Source organism: Crinia signifera, chromosome 7 (assembly GCF_055691185.1).
Source record: "Crinia signifera chromosome 7, ASM5569118v1, whole genome shotgun sequence".
Lineage (NCBI taxonomy): Eukaryota > Metazoa > Chordata > Amphibia > Anura > Myobatrachidae > Crinia > Crinia signifera.
Genome location: NC_139223.1, coordinates 128087257 through 128110710, shown reverse-complemented (window position 1 = coordinate 128110710; position 23454 = coordinate 128087257). Strand labels below are relative to the sequence as shown.

General features: G+C 44.0%; 1 protein-coding gene across 2 annotated transcripts in view; it reads left to right on the top strand.

Moving 5' to 3' along the window:
* The first annotated feature begins 14043 nt into the window (after positions 1–14043).
* The window catches only part of SPEG (striated muscle enriched protein kinase), a 187105-nt gene continuing 177694 nt past the window's right edge, over positions 14044–23454 (top strand). For both annotated transcript variants that reach the window (XM_083153761.1, XM_083153760.1), the window contains exon 1: positions 14044–14440. In XM_083153761.1, the coding sequence (XP_083009887.1) occupies positions 14408–14440 (33 nt within the window). In that variant the 5' untranslated portion in view covers positions 14044–14407. The remainder of the gene's footprint in view (positions 14441–23454) is intronic.

The window sequence follows — 23454 nt, the reverse complement described above, 5'->3', positions numbered from 1 at the left end:
AACTGCTAAACCGCTCACATCAAATGACTACCGCAAGTGAACAACTCTTCACTTCTGGCTGCCATTGGCCCGGGGTTGGGGCATAGAGATCTACCTTACTTATCAAACAACCCTCATATTTTTATATATTTATGGAGACAGTGAGGCTGATAGTGTAGGAAGGTGGTGCAAACGCTCACGGCTTTGGCCACACCCACAAAGCACTGGTCACAGCTCCTCCCCTTCTCAGCTCCACACCCATGTAGCTCATAATCCAGAGCTGTAGTAGGTGTCTGGGTAAAGAGGGCTCTTACCCTTATTTGTACCAAGTTGTACATGTGAATATCAGGCCCTACTCCCCAGTGCTGATTGAGTATGCTAAAATACGAAGCATGATTTTTAGCCATCGTTTTTTACTAATATGCAGTCTAGGAAGAACCCCTGATGTCACATAATACTGCATACAGAGAAAGTAGTAGAACTTCTAGAATTTAAACAGTAAGCAGCCTTCCCAAAACAGAAGTGTCCTTCCAGCAATGACACAAAAACCACACAGGAGAGCTGGCACAATGTCTACACGTTGTGGGTAGGTAGGACAGAGAAGCAGAGAGTGACTCATAGATTAGCAGAAGAGAAGGGATTAGGAGCAAGTGGGCAACCAAGCAGATGATCTGTGGTGAGGAGGAACTGAGAAAGAAATGAAAAGAAGTCAGAGAAGAGGCAGAAAATGAAGAGTGACAGAGTGCAGCAATAGAAGGGGGATGTGAGAGAGAAAGGACAGAGACAGCTGGCAATGACGTTAGACGGATGCTCTTTCTTAAGAGTCAGCAGGCTGAGTCTCGCCTTACATTTAAAGACACAGAGCAATGATGCTTATGCAGCTGACAAACATGTCCTGCAAGAGTTGCGGTCAAAATTGGCTGTCACTGAAGATGCACAAGAGGAAGACGTTTAAGTTCTTGTTCATAAAATTCTGTGTAACCTGAAATAATCATAAAAAAAAACCCACCATTTACCATTGATTTTTTTTTAAGGCCAATAGAAAGGCCAAGTACACATTGCAGCTACGCAGACAGATAACTGCATTGTCAGGCCCTACTGCAAAAACCATGTAAGGGGCTGGCAATTCTACTCTAGCATCCTGCCCCATTAGGCCTACTTTCACCTCTTCTAATTTTGTGTGTGTGGGATGAGGAGTGCAATGGGTACAGATCACTTACCCTTACAATGTCAATAAAATAAAGACACAGAGATGTAGAAACCCCGGTACTTATGTAATATCTGGGCTCCCGTTTTTCTTATGAGACCGCGCCCCCGCGCGGGGCTCGCTGCGCTCGCCACGCTTCGGGCACGGTGGCTCGCTGCGCTCGCCAGACTATATAAAATCAACTCCATGCGTAGTTGGATAGTAGGGGTATGAAAAAATGGGGTGCATTTAACATGGGAGCCCAGATAATACATAAGTACCGAAACTCCTAAGCTATTTATAAAAATGCACCTGATTATTATTCATAATGTATGGTGACAAAGAAAGGACGGACAGGAATCAGCCATTCTGACCAAATACAACCAACAACAGGCATTGCAGGTAGGACTGCTTGTAGCACACAAACCAAAAATATAAAGCCTTTGTAAAACACAAAAGGTAACCATTCCCTGACTTGACTGCCCCAATTGAGTGATGATACTGCCCCCCCCCCCAATTGAGATGGTACAGGTTACTACCAGTCACCGAAGGAAGCACCAATCAGCTTCTGTACTGTGACCTGCTGTTCTTTCCCGCAGCAAAATAGCCAACGTCCAAACCACAAACTTCTGAAAAAAGGGGAGGGTGGGTTGGAAGCCTGGAAGCAGAGAGGCGTTGGCCTTCCATAGAACCACTTAAATAAGCAGCTAAAAGAACTAAGCCCCTCTACACTACCATAAGCTACTAGCAATGTTGTGATCAGCACCCTTGCCAGCCCCCATCCTAGAGGTTTAAAACACCTCTTTGCTTAATTAATTATTCGATTTCTCATACAGATGTGTGCCCAATCATCTTCCATGCCATGTGTAAGCATCTGCATCACATGTAAGAATACCCCCACACCTGTGCTAAGCTTATGGACCTATGTGCGGTCCTGTTCATGGACACTTTTCCGTGGCTATCTTGACCACAGACACATCTGTACAACTACTAAAATGAAGGACTAAAAGCAGTGCCTCACCAACCAATAGGCAGGTGATAGCTAAGGAATAACATTAAGGCCTAATTTATTCCATGTTTCTCAGCTATCATCATCCCAATGTACTTTGGGGGGGGGGGGATTTCTTTAGGTGATTGCCAGATGGCTGTGCCAATGTAACTTACTGATGGAACCATTACTTTACTTTATGTACATTGTGCTACAGCGCCAGCTGGGCAGCCTAAAGCCAAAGTCTCCTTCACAAGCCACAAACATTAGATCCTACATGATAGTTGTATAACCTTTGTTACATGCACATGGGCAGTATGACTGGCAAGTTCCTGAGCAACCGTACACCTGTTCAGCAGCATTACTGGGGGGGAGTTACATGTGTATTAGTCTAGGGCACCAGGAACTTTTAATCAGGCCCTGACTAGGAGTAATTTCATCCATATAATGGTTTCCACTGAAAACCACTATATACTACAGGTTGAGTATCCCGTATCCAAAATGCTCGGGACCAGGAGAATTTTGGATAACGGATTATTCCGTATTTCGGAATATTTTAATATTTCAATTATGTATTTTGAAGTATCTTGCATGTATGCTGTATAAACACATAAAATACACACAAATAAATTTTATTACCACATAAAATACACACAAATATATTTTATTTGTTCAAAAAACAAGGTTTCAAAACATGAAACAAAATTTGTGTACTATCTCAGATATTGAATTTGAATGCCAAGCAATCATTTTCTTGCACATATATAGTGCCAGTTACATATCATGTCCTCAGTAGTGCTGTTACATATCATGTCCTCAGTAGTGCTGTTACAAATGTCCCCAGTGAGTTTTTAGCAAAAAAAAATTTTTTTTTCACTTTCTGGAATGTATGGTTTTCGGAATAATTCGGATAACGGATACTCGGATACGGGATACTCAACCTGTATAGAGTAAATGCGTATAGTGGCAATGTGGCCTTAAAATAAGGGGCAGTAGCTTTTCTAACACATGCTTAGTTCAACATTTCTTCTTAAGCCATTAAGAACATACGCAATTCTGCAGCCCAAAATTACATTCATACAAAAATAATCTTATTATATCACAAAATATAATTTGCTCTGGGCACTAACATTAATAAATGTGATGGAGTTAGATGCAAATGCCCAGTAGCAAGATGCTCTTACATATTACTTTATAATGTTGTTAATGGTGTAATCAGTGAAAAAATGGAGAAACTCATACTGTATAATATATGTGCTCTAGCAGTTTAATTATTATTATTATTATTTTTTTTTTTTTTACATTTTATTACTGACTAAAAAATAACTTAATTTATGTTGTCAATTATTGGGACTCTTTTAATCTGACATAATGTAATAATGTTAATAATGTACTTTTAATTTTGCCAATAAATAATCAAGGAAATCTTATTATTTCAAATAGTCAGCACTATACAGATGGACAAGCACTGCTTCAGAGATGCTTCCTAATGCTGCTGCAGCTGCCAATGTGTATGCAGGAAATACCGCAACCACCTGAATTTATACTGAGGCACTCATCAGCGGCTTTCTGAGTCCCAGCAGCTGCATATAAATAAGTAGCGTCAGTTGCATATCAGCCGGTTATCAAACGTCTGAGTAGTCGCACGACCATGCAGGAAGTAAGATGCCAGAGGAACCATTTTAGCCGCATACAGGATCATAGTCAAAGACTGAGAAACACCCCAAAAGTGGTCTCGATATTCCTGTGATTTTGCTGCCACTCCTCGTATCCGCCCCTAAACAGCTTATCAATCACTCAGATGAACAATCCTCACTGCGACCACTGCAAGATCATCTCAGCACATGCACTTATGCTGCTTTCCCACTGCCTACCCGGGTAAAGACCCGTTTTTTTTAAACGGGTCTTTACCCGGGTAATAGCCACAAAGACCCTTTCCCACTGCAGCTTTTAAACGTTAAAATAACGTTTAAAAGCAGTTTTTGTCCTATTCACACTTACCCATGTAAACCACAAAGCAACACGTTTAAACTCTCTAGTAAACCTTGCCTGTCATTAAAAACATCACATGCACCAATCATGTTCTTAACCTTTATTATTATTTCTAAATACCGTTTAAAACCCTTTCCCATTGCCAAAAAAACGGCTCTTACACGGTAAAAACACTGCTTTTTACCCGGTTAACAAATACCGGTATTTGTTACCCGTGTAAAGCAACCTGGAGCTTTCCCACTGCAGCTCTAGCCGTTTAAAAAGGCTAAAAAAATGGCATTTTACCGTGTAAAGCCTGCAGTGGGAAAGGGGCATTAGATACATGTGCAGATGGCCGATAATTGTTCAACTGGGAAAAAATCATGCATTGGACCCGTACTCCTACAATATGACCGCAAATTCACTTGGTGTCCTTCCTGTTGGAAAACCCACCATCCTGGACACTATCCCCATCATTCAGCAAAAGTGATTGTAGCCTGATAAATACTACAAGTCACATCATCAGGGCAACCCCCCCCCCCCTCCCTCACTGTAAGCTATAACTGGCACACAAGTCAAAAAGACAATTCACCTAGTAATTATTTGTGCATGTGCAACAGCAGACGTATGCACACTGATAAAGTGTCTGCATGGGTAAAACAGGCTCTTGTCAGTTGGGTAGTTAGTTGTGTGTGCAAGTAAGAGAACCATTTTGTGGCAGTGATGTGGGCGTGTAGTCAGAGTTACCTAATCTTCCAAAGCATGTATATGGCAAAGAAACAAGGTTAGAAGTCGCAGCCGATCCCCCTTGAACCACCTGGGAGCTCTCTGGGCGGCAGAATTATATACAATATATTGCATGCAGTCCTTTTGCATGCGATACATATCAAATGCGATCCCAGCAAGTGCTATGCGATCAAACAGATCCTACGTGCAGCACTTGCGATCTAAGGGCTCTGATCCGATGCGCAAGGGACCATATATCGGATCAGAGTGGATCTAAAACAAATGCAATTTGCATGGTTTCAAAAGATCTCTCGGCCTGATCCTTGGGAAAAATCGCATAAGTGTATAGCCAGCTTTAGAATCAGACACGTAGTTGTCAATTACCAGCTATACTGTATATTGTACCCACCACATTTGTATTGGCATGGAAGGGGCAAGAGTGTTGTATGCATGTGTTTGTATATCAGTGTGCGTGTCTGTGCATTACAACACTTTGCGTGTGTTTTATCCTGTGTGTGTAAAAGCATACCTCCCAACTTTGCTAATCCCCAGTGTGGGACCTGCCGCACCGAAGTTGAGTCTGGGCCCAAAAGGGGGCAGAGCTAAGTGCTAAACAGGCAGGGCCTTGGTTAAATGGCTTGGTGACGTCAGCCCAACTTCCGCCCCTCCGTTCCATCTGGTCACCTTTCAGGGCTTCTCCTGGAGAGGAGATAAAAAGTAGGCAAGTTTGCTCCATATAACGGCACTGTCCCGCTGTAATCAAGACAGTTGGAGGTATGTAACAGTCACAGACATTACAGATAGGAAGTTGCAAGTTGCTTTACTGCAGCCTTAGTGCAGCCTGAAAGAATAAACTGTGAGGTCATTCAGCTACTGTGGTAATGTAATACTATTTAATCATTCCCTGTCTATTGCTGCCTCCTAGTTCTAGCATCTTCTTGTTAGATACCACTTACAATATTTCTTCTACCATTTACAGTATTGTCTGTCAGTAAAGTCTTTAACATGCTGACATTCCACTGAACCACCTATGAAGAGGACAGGTCTGTGTCAAAACTGTTAGTAATTTTCTTGTCACAGAACCACTTCCATCTTAATACTGTTACTGTTGCTTAATTGATGCAGCACTGCAGAGATAATATCATCCCCTGTTACAATGGATTGGTTTTATTGCCTGTAAATCGACATTATTAAGGGAAGAACATACAAGCTCCACACAGATGGGGGCGGGGCATAGGACTCACACTCCTGACCACATAGTTGAAAAGGAGCAGCGCTAACTACAGTAGGACATCCCTGTTCTTAACATGGTTCATTTCATCTATTACAAGCCTTTTAGTTTCAAACCCAAAAGGGACTATTTTTAAACTAGACATACAGCCCATGAAAACTACTGTCCCTTCTCTTTACACCACTCCATGTTTTAGGGCTGTTTACCAATGGCCTCCAATAGGAACAGCTGCTTCAACAGACAGCTGTGTTACTGCGGATATGTAACCATTTGAACTAATCTAAATGAGAATGCCTTATCTATCGAGTTAAGCTCTGAAAACTTTTTATTATCAAAGTTGGATCAATAGCACAATTCCAATGTCCCCATTTTATTGGGGTGCTCATATTCTGCCAAATATTGCCTACATGACTGGTATCTATGCATGGCACAGATCCTTTCCAAATATGTCTACAATCATTTTGGTACAAAAGCACTTTTTCCAAGTAGGAAGGGTATCGGAAGCCATCTTGTTGCACCCCATCTGGAGACTGCCCAGTGTCACTGGTGGGTCGGTCCATAATGATGGAAGGCAGTGTGTGCTGAACGTGTAGTCTACAAGGTTAGTATGGAGCTTGTCAGGAGCATGCCTGTGGGGAATGTGTGCATGGACGGTGAATGTATAAATAGATTCGACTGGCGGGACAGTGTGTGTGTGTGTGTGTGTGTGTGTGTGCTTTGTATGTCCTTTCTGCTCTCTCCTGAAAGGAAGGCGCAGTATACTAATTACAAATAAATCAGTGAATGACTGCATTTCAGTGTTAAATATTAATGCTGCTGATATACTGTATGACATTATCTGATCTAGTTGTGTCAATAGATGCAGTGCCCTTGACGATGCAGTACATTAGGGATAATTATAAAGCCAGAGTGTGGTGCACTGAAAGTTCAAACTTTATGCAGTTAGAAGGAATCAGATGCAGTTTTGCTACATATATACAATGTAGCCCAAAGTGAATTTAATGGTCAGGTTGTTAATAACCCAGTTAAATTAAGGCAGTGAATAATTTGGACCACCCTGGGCTGTTGAACATACTGTGTGGGATGCCTTGTATTGCTTGCATTGCTTACGCTGTATCATAAAGTAATGGGCCCCATACATCAGCAATCACAATTTATGGATTTCCAGATACAGGGATGTTTTGGCCAGATAAATGGATTTTACAATCTATCTGACTTTGCCCACACATTACAGATTTATTTCAGTGATCGGCAGATTTTTCCATCTAAAGATTGCATCTTCATATCTGGAAATTGCCCAATCGATTGCTGTTCATAATGTAAATAGATGAAGAAGACGAATTGGGAATGCCCACACATATAAAAAAGATCTGCAGATAATACCAGATTATTAAACATGTTTAAAAACCTGATTAAGCAATCGATTGGCGATTTTGATTGGGATTGCCAAAAGGGGGAGCCCACACATCTAAAATTAATTGTGGCAATCATCTCCATATCTGAAAATTGTCACAATTAATTGCTGATGTATGGGGCCCTTAAGGTCACTCTCAACTGTCCAATCAAATAATAAATGGTCTTAGTGATTATGGGCTTGATTGTAGTATTTTGGTCATTCGTGGACCTATACTGCACCATACTTACCTACCCTCACGGAATAGCCAGGAAGGCTGGGCAAGACTCCCACATTTAGCGAGCCCCCGCAGTCCCTCCATCTGCCAGTCAAATACTGGCACTCATGGCTCTCCGAAGAGGGGGCAGGGCGAGAATTATACAAATCTTATCATTTAGTACCACCCCCTCTACGAAGAACCGCGAATCGCAGCATTTTCAGGAATGGGGATGGGGCTTAATTGCAGCAAGTCTCGCTGAGGGAAACTTCCAACATGAGAGATGGGGCAGAGCTGATATAGGTGCTAATTAATGTCCAGACAGCAAGAGTCTTGCTGGGTACATTCACTTAACACCCAGGAGACGTAAACTCTCTTAGCGGCAGACGGGAAATCAATTTCTGTATTGACAGCTGTGTGTGATAGATAAGAATAAAGAAATTCCAGTGTCAGCAGGGTGTAAGGTGGTGTCATGAGGAGATCGCACAGTTCCACAGATGAGACTTTATGTCTTTGTATAGAAATAGGGTGAATCCCTGTGCCCAGGGCTGGTGTAAGGCTTCTCAGCATCCTAGGCAAAACTTAAACCCACTGCCCCCATACTGCCACCAATACCTACTTTCTAATCCCTTAATTCTGGAATGGCAGGGAGGCTCCCAATAATTGGGTGGTCCTCCCAGCCCCCCAGGAAGGTGGGAAAATCCCCTGCTTTCCCTGGAGGCATCCCTTTGAAGCCCATGGCAGAGTGCCAGGAGGAGGGGGCAGCAAAGTAGGGAAGTATATTCAAGGGAAACAATAAAGGTGAGGTGTTAGAGGTTCCACAGCCGCCACCTGCATTAAGTACAACAAAGATCCTCATAGACATCCTTGATTTTTTGATAGGCAGACTCGTGGAGCCCCCCAAATCCCAGCACCCTAGGCAGCTGCCTAAAGCTGCCTAATGGTAGAGCCAGCCCTGTCTGTGCCCCACGATAGATACAAGTGCAGCAAAGCTGGTTCTGTGGTGCTGATTACAATATTCACACTTGTGAACAGTAAATGCCCGAGTGTTGTTGTGGCCCCAGACCTTTGTGTCTGCCGCAATTACATTGGTACAAGAGATCAGCCCTCACTAAACATTCATATGCCCCCTTACCATGCAGTTACCCATTTCTGGTCGCCAGTGGACATGTGATTGAGGGGCTGATGCTGAGGTGCATGGAGTTGCATGAGCAGTACTTTCTTTACAGGGGATGCAGTAATTTGGTCTACAGTATGATGGTCGACAGTCATTAGGTCGACACCATTAGGTCGACATGGTTCTAGGTCGACAGGTCATTAGTTAGACAGTGTCTAGGTCGGCAGTCAAAAGGTCAACATGGGGTTTTTCACTTTATTTTAGCCGACATGTGCCGACAGGCGGTATTTCATGCCTTACCATCCACTAGGGCGTGGTGGGAGAATAAAATAGCGAGCGATGCGAGGGGATGCGGTGCACGTTAAACAGTGTCCATGTCGACTGTGTTGACATTCAGGTAAAAACATTGTGAAAAACCCTATGTCGACCTTTTGACTGTCGACCTACACATTGTCGAACTAATGACCTATCGAACTAACGACCTGTCGAACTAATGACCTTTCGACCTATAACCATGGCATCCTTTTTCCCATGTCAACCTAGACCCATGTCAACATTTTCCCATGTCGACCTAATGACTGTCGACCATCATGCTGTAGACCCAATGATCCCAACCCGCTGCTCATGTACATAAGTGGAAACACTGGATGTACATCAATCAAATCATCGCATCTTGGAGCAACAATATGCATTAGAGTAGACTATGCAGCTCTCATAAGGTGCCGGGGCCTCTCCAACTGCAAACAGATCTGCCGTGTATGAATATGAAAACCCCAGAGAAACGTCATGATGGGCTTACATTTTATAGCTACAGTACCCCCATTACCTCCCCCCAAAACTACTTGTCACTTATACCCCGTTCTCACTGCAGCCAAATTCCCGGGTCTAACATGTAGACCCGGGAATTTTCCTTTTAACACGGGATTTTTGGCAGTGTGAACGGGTCCCATACCCGAATCTCAGACATGGGTAAAACTCTTCTTTTTACCCGTGTCTGAGATCTGGGTATGCAGACACGGGTTGACCCGTTCACACTGCCGAAAAGCCCGTGTTAAAAGGCAAATTCACGGGTAGAACTTCTTCACCCGGGAATTTGCCTTGCAGTGAGAACGGGGGTCCAGCGCGGCAGTCCCCGGCATTTCAATGCCGGGGAAAAGCCGTGTATTTCTCATTAGCAGTGAGAACACGGTATTACTTAGTGAATAAGTTCTCAGTGATCAGAATTGCTCATCATTCACTGTACATGTGCAGTGTAGTTGTGGTACGTGAACAATGGAAAAAGCACTGCACTGTATCTGACTGCACGTATTCTGGACTCATGTGGTAGGGAATACAGATTGTAAGCTCCACTGGGGCAAGGGCTGATGTTTCTTCATGACACATCCCCTCGCATGTTTGGGGGGCGCTGGTGATTCGGCAGGGTGGCGAGGTGTGCCCGTGAGCTGCCAGCTTCGTGAGTCAACCAGAAGATGGACCTATGTGTACACTATATATGGTAATATATAAAATAAATAAATGTGTGTACTAAGTCACAGTGCCTATGCCTATGCAATTTGGGCCAGATTTCACGGATAAAATAATCCCAAATTGCATGTGTATGACATCCGATCCAATGCGCTGACTGGGGTGCATCAGGTCGGATTCGGAGGTCGGAACTGCAAAACAAGATAAGAAAAATCAGAATTGTCTTTGGTTTTAGCATCCCACAATGTATAGCGATTCTGTCTGTAGATGTGTGCACCGCTGGCACATACCTATCTACAGGTCTGACCTCCAATCATTGGGCAGTGGGCAGGGGGAAGGAGATTTAAAAAAAAAAAACTTACAAAAGAATGGGCGGCCGCTGATGCTGTGCATTCATTTGTTAAGGTTTTTTTTTAATACTCCTGCCCCTCACAGCTGCAGCTTCCCAAGACTCTTTACAGGTTATAAATCGCATGCGATAATCGTATGCTAAATTTGCATGTGAGCCTTTCGGGAAGATGCCGGGCCGCTCACAGGGGAATTGGATGCAACTCTTCCCCTTGAAGAAGTCACATAGTGTATGGGGGCCATTAGACAGCAATAATTATGAGTACATGCCTCAAACTAGGTAAATGGTAGCATGGTATATTCACATTTACCACACTAAGGGCCTGATTCAGAGATGGTTTGTGTACAACTTCGATGTTGAGAGATCTCCTCATACACAGATGCCTGTGGAGATGTCTGTGTGCAAAACTGTATGTAGTGTGTGTCCGTGCGACTGATGTTTTGGGTTGGGACAGGGGTGACAATGTGGACAGTTGTACTAAATAGGGGTGTGTCACCCCCATTTTATAGGGTTGCCAAGACAGGTTCCGAGTTTCCCAATGGAGATTTCCTGGCCCTAGCAGGGGGCTTGATAGCTGCAACCTTCGCAGCACACAGATTTGCATTGCCGGCAGGAGGCATATTTTTTTCTCCAGACACATCCTGTGGCATTAGCATACAAAGATGCTGCAAATAGTGCCCACCCTGGAATCAGGCCCTAGATTCACTTCTACATATACACTGATGTAACTGTATATTTTTCCCTATAATTTTTTATGTATATAATGCAGCTAAAAGCATCGGAACTAGACTCAGAACTGATCATTGGAAAAACTGTATCCAATGTAGAGATGGCCGGTGTCATATCCAAGTGCAACATTACTAAACTAGCTGAGGGTGATAACAATAGGGATCTGCCAATCATTTTGGCATTATTTATAAATAGAAAAACCTTTAGTAAATAAACCCGCTACAATTACAACACTACTGGGGAGTATGGGTCATATGGTCGACAGGCCTAAGGTGAACAGGGTCGGAAGGTTGACACGAGTATTAGGTGGACATTGGGAAGGTCGACCTGAGTTTTTCACTTTTTTTGTACAGAACATCGGTAAGAGAGTTGTATCGACATTTAGACCCTGTCAACCTATTTCATGTGTTGACCTATAAGCCCTGTTGACCTAATGTATGTCGACCCAGCGACTGTATGCCCTACAGGGCATCATACTGGTGGCATCCCTAACGTACATGGAATTATACTTACTACCATGGGTTTTAATACTAAGGGCCTTATTCTAGTTCATTCTTTCTGACAAAATCCTTCTTAGATGGACAAAACCATGTGCACTGCAGGGGGGCAGATGTTACTTGTGCAGAGAGAATTAGATTTGGGTGGGGTTTTACTTCAAAGTGAGATCTATATTGCAGTGTAAAAATAAAGCAGTCCTTATTTACCCTGCACAGAAACAAAATAACTCACCCAAATCTAATTCTCTCTGCACATTTTACATCTGCCCCCCTGCAGTGCACATGGTTTTGTCCATCTAAGAAGGATTTTGTCAGAAAGAGTGAACTAGAATAACCCCCTAAGAGAGCTAATTAGTGTGTATGTGACAGCTGTCACACATACCCCCGGATAGGGCACAGCCTTTGCAGGTACGTGCATTGATATTAATATAGGGCCTAATTCAGCATGGATCTCTAATTAGAGAAAAGCAGTTGCCTGCGATCAAAAAGTCGCTGCCCAGAAAGAAAGAATAAACTCTTATTGCAAGATTGCGAATGCATCGCCTATAGGCCCTGATTCTAGGCGCTTCGCTCCCCAGCACGTCCGCACAGGGGAGCGTTCCCATGCTAATGCGGCATTGAAGTGGGTGCAGGGTGCGGGCAGCTGATGTCAGCAGATGTCAGCTGCCCGCCTGCTTCCCATACAGGCACGTGCAGATGTAAGACACCAGAGAGGTGATGCATTCACAGATCCATTCACAAAAAACTAAATCACAAAGAGTTTTTTCCATCTAAGTCTAAAGGCCCATATACACTGGGCGACTTTAACCAGAAAGCCGCTCAGTTTTCTCATTTCAGCGGCTTTCAGCATGAAAGCCGCCCAGTGTGTACTGCCCAGCAATGAGCTGTCAGTGGTGATGTGCACGCCCACATCATCGCCGGCTTTGTGGGCGGCTTCCCCCCGCTGACGGCGCCGGGCAGGGGGAAAGCCGCTGAGTGTGTATGCACTGAGTAGCATTTCCCCCATACACGATGGCCAAAGTTGCCTAGTGTGTATGGACCATAAGGCTTACACTAATCTGCTAAAGAAACAGGCTGGAAGTGTCAGAGAACCACCCAAACATGGCTTGGCATGCCTGCGTTTTCACACACATTCAGAAAATGCCACGTTTCCACCCCTAAATGCTGGCTTCCTGTCAATCAAATTGTGATTGCTATGCATACGGATATTTATTCGCAATATGTGTATGCACATGCGCAATACGAATGTCGTTCCATAATCGGCCACACTGCAAATTCTCTAATAAGCGATCCATGCTGAATTAGGCCCTTAGTTTTATTACAGCTCTTAGTTTTATTACATGCTCATGCACGTGCAACTCCCGTGGCTATTGGCGCGATCTCGAAGCCGTGCGCATGCGTCTAATTCTCTCCCATGGCTCATAGAAAATGACCAGAAATATTGCAGCGTGGCGATTCCGGGCTGCGTGTGCAAATTTGGTGTGCCAAACAAACACGATCAGACCAATCACCACATCCGAGGCTACATCTTGATGTTCACTGCATTTTCTCTAGCATTGGTATTAAATGGGTACCAAACATTTAATACCACTGATCTACATTGTAGAGAAAAGGGATATTCCATTATCATTTCCATTAGCATTCTGATATCACTTTATGGTTTAAAAGCAGGAAACATAGAAATGGGCAAATTAAATTAAAAAAAAATGCTATTGCAATGTTAGTGAAACATCAATGGCTATAGATTGACTGAGTACAGTGTTTTTTATTGTAATCTCTTGTTTTAAACCCATTTATATAATAAAAAAAAAAAACAGAGGATATGCAGCCATAGACAGATTTTTCCTCAATGTGTTATTTGATAATACACTGTTATTACTGTTCTGTTGTGTCCATTTACACGCACAGTACATACTGATGTTCCATCTGTCTATATGCTACTTGACTCTATCAGTATTGCAAAACAATGTAAAATACCAAAAACACAATAACTAAAACGTGATGGTAACCTTATCATTGCTACCATGCGATACATGACATACTGGGTCTTAAGACCCTGATGATGTTAGCACTGTCTCTCTGTCTTCTCTCTTGTGTCAGCAGCACTCCATGCACTGGGTATGGACATCACAAAGAGACCTGAATACTAAAGTTCAGGTTTTTGTCATAGCCTCTCGGAAATGCTTGTCAGTGCTCCAGTGAAAGGCAGCATTTGCTCACAAACCTAAGCCATGCACTTCTTTCAATCTCTCCTCCCTTGCACGCTCCCATCTGTGTACCCTCCCCTTCTCTCTCCATCCCCCATCCCTCCCCCTGGCTCTCAATGCATTGTATTCCTGACTTGGCTCCTGCTTTGGGAGCGGCAGGGATACAATTAGTGGTTACTGAGATTTGACATCCATCCACCTGACTGCCTGGATCCTCACATCCGCCTCGTGTGGCTTCATCCTGAGGATTCTGATAGCACAGAACCTGCTCTTAAAGGGCTGCAACGGAAGCCAACGAAGTGTAGCCAAGCCTTGCCCGGGGTCCTCACTTCTTTTCACCGCCGTTCTCAGACATGAAGAAGAGTTGGATCAAAAGACGCTCTCAGGTAAGAGGAGGAGAGAGGGGAGGGAGGATGAATGGATAGAGGAGGGGACTGGCAGTGATGGAATAAGCGTGGCTTTATTAAGGTAGGGTATATACAGGCATTGTCAGGCCAAGTAAATGCATATTGTGCAGAAATCGGTGAATAATATGGATAACACAGCTCAAATACTATGCAATAATATACATTTCCCCCTGCACACACAAATCTATCACTTCAATGCACACTTACACCTCAGCCACCCATCATCTCTCAATCACATCCATACAAAGAACAAAACCTCTTAACAAAACTATTTTGGTTGTTAACCCTAATATCCACCTGTCATACTGTTCTTACCTGATATACTGACACTAGTAATCGATATATGCAGAAACTGTACACTATCTGTAGCATCACTTTAATGATGGCAATACTCTTATCCCCGGCAATCTGTTTAAACTGGTTCTATTAATGAAATTAATGCAGTATGCCTACACCTAATAACACCCAAGGCAAAAATAGACCAAATACAGTATATCTGCTATATTTATAGTTGAGTAGCAGAAAAGAAATATACTGTATCACATGCACATTTTTTCCTTGTGACCCCTCATAACTCTTCAAACTTCACAGGTCTCCTGGTACCTTAGTGCCAGCATGCTGCAGGTCCCTCGCAATCAGCAGCATGCACAAAACACGCAAACTTCTTCTCCCATTGCTCCCTCGCTGTGACATGTGCACCTCTTATCTAGGTAGAACAGGAGTGGATAAAATGCATCTCTACAAGGGATTTCTTATCATTTACTGCATGTTATTTGATCATACCTGTAATAAGAAGAATCATAACATTATTTTCTTGTAGTTTTTAGTTACAGTATGGCCCCCTGCAACACATATGTATTGGGGCAATGTTCTGATCCCTCAACGGCCGGGTAGGGGAATCGGGAATATTTAACATGTCGTGATTGGCAAATTGGGCAGTTTAAAATCCCCAATTCTCTAATTGATTACTGATCATTCCTAGCCACTAATGGGCATATTGAGCCACCTGATGCCCTTGCTCTTTTTGTTTAGACAAAGATGTGCATTTATTTTGTAGGTATCTAGAAGATACAAAGGTACTTGTTTCCTAGCACGGCGCCCATCGCATACCATACTTAGTGGTGTGCGATGTGATATTCATGTTAAATTAACAGGAGCGCTTGTATAATGAAATATCGCATAGCATTGCATGCCAGCAAATGGCAAATTTTTTAACATTGAAAGCACCCATCAGGTGCTTTCAAGACAAAATGTTTTGACTGGGATCAGTTATCTTTCAAATGACAGATAACCAGTACTTTACATATGAGATATAACTACCCAAATTTAGAGAGTTTGTATCAATCAAGGCGTTCCATTACTATGCTATGGTCATGGTGATGTCTACCAATCATGCCTTGTAGGCAATATGATGAGAGTTGTTTTATTTGAGAGCATTTATCTAGAATTTTTTAAGCACAATATATGGAGTTGAATAATAGGCCTGTAAAGGCCCCATACACTATGGGATTTCTCCGAGAGGACAAGTCACATCTGATCCGCCTTAAAGATACCGGGCGGTAGGATCACATGTGATACAGTACATCGCATGCGGCCCTTCTGCATGTGATGTATCTCATGTGATCTTGTTCCCTTCCACCAAGAGGGGGTCCGACTCGAAGCTCATATGTGCAGCACGTCCAAACTCCGACTTCAGTCCGATGCACATGGGACTGCGGATCGGATGTCATACACATGCGATTTGGGCTGATTTTTCCCGATGTATTGGCCGATCCACCAGAATCGGGTGAAATCGGGCCAAAATCGCATAGTATATGGGGGCTTTAAGCTTAAAACAGGTACAGTATCTAGAAATGGATAATCTGAAAAAGTATAGTGGAATTGGTCTTGTCTCAAGTGAAGTGTATTATTACCATATGTGGGGAGAGAGAGAGAGAGAGAGAGAGAGAGAGAGAGAGAGAACTATTTTAGCTGAGGACAGCTTTCTAATAGTTTACCATTTTGAATGTTAAAACAAATAAGATGTATCTAGAAGCTCATAAGTAGTAACGGAGCTGTCTAAGGTACTAGCAGTTATCCATATGTTCATAAGGGATGCGGTCATTTGGTCGAATGCATTATGGTCGAATGTCATTACATCGAATCCATTAGGTCGAATTGCTAAAAGGTCGACATGATTCTAGGTCGACATGGGAAAAGGTCGAAATGATTCTAGGTCGAAAGGTCATTAGTTCGACAGGTCATTAGGTCGACAAGGTCATTAGGTCGACATTGTCTAGGTCGACATTCACAAAGTCGACATGGGGTTTTTCACTGTTTTTTGAGCCGACATGTGCTGACAGGCGGTATTTCATGCCCTACCATCCACTAGGGCGTGGTGGGAGAATAAAATAGTGTGCCGAGCGTAGCGAGGCACCGTGCCCGACGCATTGCGAGCGCAGCGAGCGATGCGAGGGGATGCAGTGCACTTTAAACTGTGTCCATGTCGACTGTGTTGACATTCAGGTAAAAAAACAGTGAAAAACCCCATGTCGACTTTGTGAATGTCGACCTAGACAATGTCGACCTAATGACCTTGTCGACCTAATGACCTGTCGAACTAATGACCTTTCGACCTAGAATCTTTTCGACCTTTTCCCATGTCGACATAGAATCATGTCGACCTTTTAGCAATTCGACCTAATGGATTCGATGTAATGACATTCGACCATAATGCATTCGACCAAACGATCCCAACCCGTTCATAAGCAGGTAATGTGGAAAGAGATACATAAAAAGTCAACTGAGAAAAGATATCTAGAAGTTTATTAGCAGAAGATCTGGAAAGGAGTGAGTCCTGTTTCAGACCAGAACACTGAAGTTTATAAGCTGGATATCTCAAGAGAGAGATAAGAGTTGAGAACAACTATTTTGAAGACTATAAGCCCAATGGGGCAGATGTATTAAGCCTGGCGAAGAGATACACTGGAGATAAAGTTGAGATAAAGTGTAAGGAGATAATGCACCAGCCAATCAACTCCTAACTGTCATATTTCAAACACAGCTGATTGGCTGGTGCATTATCTCCTTCTACTTTATCTCCAGTTTATCTCTTCGTCAGGCTTAATACATCTGCCCATTGAATATATGGAGCAGGATGAGTGCTGCCTCAGGTGAGAAGAGTTATCTACAAGGCCATAAGCATGATATGAGAAACAGGGTGAGTGTTGATCCAGGTGAGACAAGATATCTAGAAGGTAATTAGCAGGATTTGTGGAGCAAGATGGGCACTGTTTTTCCTGAGAACAGTAATCTTGAAAGATATAAAACCGATATGGGAAGCATTAGTGTTGCCTTATAAGAGTTATCTAGAATGTTATAGGCACAGCATGATGAGCACTGCCTAGATGTGATTAAGTTATATGGTATGGTATAAGAAGGAAATGTGGGTCAGGAGAACAATTATCATCTATACATATATTTAGTGTCCATTTGTGTGTCCCCGAAACATGTTTATCTGTTGGCAGTGAGTGAAATTACATATGTTTCTCTCTCGCACATTCACAAACACAGAGGCAATCACAATTAGCAGACTAGCTTTCGAAGCATTAAGCTTCAAGCAGGCTTGCTATTTCAGATATAAACAGAATATGTCAAGCATAATGAGTGCAGCTTCAGGTGAGAAGAGTTATACAGAAGGTCCTAGGCAGGAGAAGTGGAGTAGGATAAGTACTGCCGCAGGTGTGAAGAGTTATACAGAAGGTCCTAGGCTGGAGAAGTGGAGTAGGATAAGTACTGCCGCAGGTGTGAAGAGTTATACAGAAGGTCATAGGCAGGAGAAGTGAAGTAGGATAAGTACTGCCTCAGGTGAGAAGAGTTATACAGAAGGTCATAGGCAGGAGAAGTGGAGTAGGATAAGTACTGCCTCAGGTGAGAAGAGTTATACAGAAGGTCATAGGCAGGAGAAGTGGAGTAGGATAAGTACTGCAGCAGGTGAGAAGAGTTATACAGAAGGTCATAGGCAGAAGAAGTGGAGTAGGATAAGTACTGCCTCAGGTGAGAAGAGTTATACAGAAGGTCATAGGCAGAAGAAGTGGAGTAGGATAAGTACTGCCTCAGGTGAGAAGCGTTTACAGAAGGTCCTAGGCAGGAGAAGTGGAGTAGGATGAGTATTGCCTCAGGTGAGAAGCGTTATACAGAAGGTCATAGGCAGGAGAAGTGGAGTAGGATAAGTACTGCAGCAGGTGAGAAGAGTTATACAGAAGGTCATAGGCAGGAGAAGTGGAGTAGGATAAGTACTGCCGCAGGTGAGAAGAGTTATACAGAAGGTCCTAGGCAGGAGAAGTGGAGTAGGATGAGTACTGCCTCAGGTGAGAAGAGTTATACAGAAGGTCCTAGGCAGGAGAAGTGGAGTAGGATGAGTACTGCCTCAGGTGAGAAGCGTTATACAGAAGGTCATAGGCAGGAGAAGTGGAGTAGGATGAGTATTGCCTCAGGTGAGAAGCATTATACAGAAGGTCATAGGCAGGAGAAGTGGAGTAGGATGCGTACTGCCGCAGGTGAGAAGAGTTATACAGAAGGTCTTAGGCAGGAGAAGTGGAGTAGGATAAGTACTGCCTCAGGTGAGAAGAGTTATACAGAAGGTCCTAGGCAGGAGAAGTGGATTAGGATAAGTACTGCCGCAGGTGAGAAGAGTTATACAGAAGGTCCTAGGCAGGAGAAGTGGAGTAGGATAAGTACTGCCTCAGGTGAGAAGAGTTATACAGAAGGTCATAGGCAGGAGAAGTGGAGTAGGATGAGTACTGCCGCAGGTGAGAAGAGTTATACAGAAGGTCATAGGCAGGAGAAGTGGAGTAGGATGAGTACTGCCACAGGTGAGAAGAGTTATACAGAAGGTCCTAGGCAGGAGAAGTGGAGTAGGATAAGTACTGCCTCAGGTGAGAAGAGTTATACAGAAGTTTATAAGCATGATATGTGGAGCAGGATGAGTGCTGTCTCACTTGAGAACAGTAATCAATAAGGTTATAAGCATGGTACTGCGGATCTTATTCAGGTCCGTTCGTTCACACGGGGACCGATGGTGTGCATATGCGCATGTGCAGTCACATTTCTGCGCATGTGCAGTCACATTTCTGCGCATGTGCAGTCACATTTCTGCGCATGTTCCTTCCCCTGGGTTTGCGAGGACGGGGCCATGGGGCAGTATGTTAAACATGGGGCAGTATGTTAAACATCCATTTGCATGCCGGGAGAAGGGGGAGGGGCGGGCGTACCGGCATTTGCAGGGCAGTGTCTGGGGGACTCACAAGGCTGCGAGTCCGCCCAGAATAACCCCTGTATGTGGAGAAGGATGAATGTTGTCTCAGGTTAGATTTTAGGCTAGGTTATAGTCTAGAACAGGCATGTCCAAACTATGGCCCTCCAGATGTTCTAAAACTACAAGTCCCATCATGCCTTGCCACAGTTTGCTATTAGGGAATGCTAAAACGATTGCAAGGCATGCTGGGATGTGTAGTTTCACAGCTGGAGGGCCGCAGTTTGGACATGCCTGGAGAAGGCTATAAAAAGAGCACGAGGAGATTTGACTCAGATGAGGCTAGATATTCTGTTTATGACCACAATATTTGGAGTGCAAGGACTTATCACATAGACCCTTATTCAGATCTGATCGTAGTACAAATTTGTTCTCAAAATGGGCAAAACCATGTGCACTGCAGGCAGGGCAGATGTAACATGTATAGAGAGTTAGATTTGTTAGTTATTTTGGGTGAGATTTTATGGGATGCGCTAAATGCGCATGTTTTATTCGCGCACCACATCGCCGCAAATCGCCTTTTTCTAATTCGCACTTTTCAGCCAAAATTCGATTATTTAATGTGATGCGCATTGGAGGCTGAAAAGTGCGAAGAGGGGCGATTTGCGGCGAAGTGGTGCACTCTATTTAGTCCTGAAAATGTGCGATTTTCATGTCTGAAAATCGCACATTTGCAGGACAGCGCAAAGTTAAAAAAAAAAAACCGAGCGCGGGGTCCCCCGCCCGAGCATAACCAGCCCCGGGCTCACTGAGCCGGTGCTGGTGACATAAAATCAGGGTCCCCGACAAATAGGGGTCCCCTTGATTTCATGAAACCAGCACCAGGCTCAAGGTCCGGCGCTGGTTCCCAAAATACGGGGGACAAAGTGACTAGGGGTCCCCCGTATTTTAAGAACCAGCACCGGACACAACCAGCCAGCAGGGTAATGCCACAGCCGGGGGAAACTTATTATATAAGCTCCCACGGCCAAAGCATTAACCCCCTGGCTGGTCAGCATGGGCAGGGGTCCTGGGGAAGTGGAGACCCCCCAATGAAGGGGTCCCCCCCCCCCTCCAGGACTTACCAGCCCATGCTGATAGTCCAGGGCTGTCCCCGATGCCCCTGGGTGGTGGGCATCGGGCTGATGGCTTGTGTAAAAAAAGAAGTAAAACTATTGTTTTATACTGGCGAACTATGAGTCCCAGCAAGCCTACCCCGCATGCTGGGACTTGGAGAACCACAAGTCCCAGCATGCGGGGCATTAAAGGGCCCGCTGGCACTTGTAGTTCTGCAGTACAAAAAATAGTTAACAAAATCACACTGACACACTGTAAAATAAAAGTTTAATACATACAAAACACACACACACTGATACTTACCTACCTTGAGCCCGTAGGGAAACGGTGAAGCTCGCAGCTTACTGATTCCCGGCGATGCCACCCAGCCGCCGTATCCCCTCACAACCATGCGAGGGGACTTGTTAGGAAGGCACATCCCCTCGCATGTGCCTGTAGCAAGAGAAACCATTTGATGATCGGCGGCCATCTAATTTCCCCTGCCATCGCAAATATAAGTCAGTTGAGACTGCAGCCACCGGGACGAAGACAGGGCAGGCGGCTGATGTCATGTAATGTCAGCCGCCAGCTCCCGGCAGGCATCGGCCTGCCTGCGTAGCCATGGAAAGCCCAGTGTTTTCATGGGGATGCCCATGAAACGCTGAACGTGCCCATGGTCCAGCGCCACCACCGCCCACGTCCCTTCCTCCCCACTGTGAAGTTAGTGAGCAACTCGCTGTGGCCATTCGCAGTTGGGGTTTGCACATGACCGGAAATGCGCAAATACCGACCGTCAGGGCAGGGGCCAAATTCGGTTTAATACATGTGAACCAGAATTGACCCCTATATCTGTAGTGTGCATTCTGGAAAGTTATTCTTACATTACTACAATAATATATTGATCTATTTTTAGCTATCAAACCTGGACATATTTATAGCTTTACATGGATATATATCTCAGTATATGAACTTTGTATACTGTATATGGGGCAGTACGGATTGTGTAATGGTCACAGCACTGAGGTCATGGGTTCGATTCCCACCATGGCCCTAACTGTGTGGAGTTTGTATATTCTCCCCGGACTTGCGTGGGTTTCCTTCGGGTACTCAGGTCTCCTCCCACAATCCAAAAATATACAGGTAGGTTAATTGGCTGACAACAAAATTAACCCTAGGATGTCTGTGTGTGCATGTACATGTGGTAGGAATATAGAGTGTTAGCTCCACTGGGCAGGGACTGATGTGTGTGTTTAAATATTCTCTGTAAAGTGCTGCGGAATATGTGTGCGCCATATAAATACTGGTAATAAATAAATAAATCCTTTCATTGTCTTCTATAATAGTCTAATGATCCCCATAGTAGTTAGCCTTCTGCACATAGAGTTAAACCGGCACATAAATACATTTCCCAAGTTCAGTTCTCTTGTGCGACTAAGAGGGAAAGTTTTCCGTGATGCTCTAGTTATCTTTTAATTAACTAATTAACCTACTTCAGTGCGCAAGTGGAGGATTACTGCCAGCTACTATGTGCGAGACTGAAACTCATACCCACCGGGGCAGTGATTGTGAAAGAAGCAGAACCATCTTGTATTCCCAACACAATAGTTAATAAGATTGGCACCGAGGGGGAGGTTTATCAAATTTTGGAGATAAAGTAGGGAAGTTGCTCATAACAACCAACCAGCTTCTAATGACATAGTGTATACACACTGCTGATATCTTTCGGTGTGTATACACTATGTCACTCACCCGGGAGTACAGTGGGAATCAGAGACGCATTAGTGTAATATTCACACCAATTACAGTTGTGTCTCCAGATCTACAATCTAAGAGGTCAGTCTTAGATGATAAAATAAATGATATGCACGATAATGACCTTCCTTAATGATAATTGTACATACCCCTTTCAGACAGAAAATCCCGGCAAATACACGGCATTTCAAATGCCAGGTCATTTTGCCGGGAGCAGCCTGACCCCACTTCACACAGAAGAACAAGTTACCGGGTTAAAAATTTCTACCCGGTATTTTTCTGAATAACACGGGTATTTCTTCTGTGTGAAAGGGTCAACACAGGTCATAAATCCCGTGTCCCCGACCCTGGTCAATTCCAGGGTCGGAGACTCTGGATTTACGACACGGGTGTGCCCTTTCACACAGAAATTTATTGTTATTCACGAAATTACCGGGTAGAACTGCTTCACTCTGTAATTTTGTTTACTGAAGTCTGAAAGGGGTATAAGAGGGTTATTTAGACCTGGCAGCTGCTCTGCGAAATTGCACAGCCCTGTGATCAGATAGCTAACGCCCTGCAAGAGTGCAATCCTGCTCTGTGCAAGGCTGCAAATGGCTTGGGAAAATCACGCCGATTGGCATATAGCTGCAAATCCATTCATAAATCGCTCGCCATTGAATGATTTTCCCAGTGTGTGCAGTCTGTGTTTAACCCAGGACCTACTTAACCTGTGTGATAGAAACAGGCGGATCGGAGCCGGAGCTGACAACGTCACACACCCTCCCTGATATCACTTGGGCACACCTGCTTTTTCTCTGACACTCCTAGAAAAAGTCTAGTTACCACCCCCAAACACTGGCTTCTGGTAATAAACTTGTGAACGGCTAGTGATCAGAAAAGATGCTGGCTTTTTTGGGTGAATGGCCTCCCG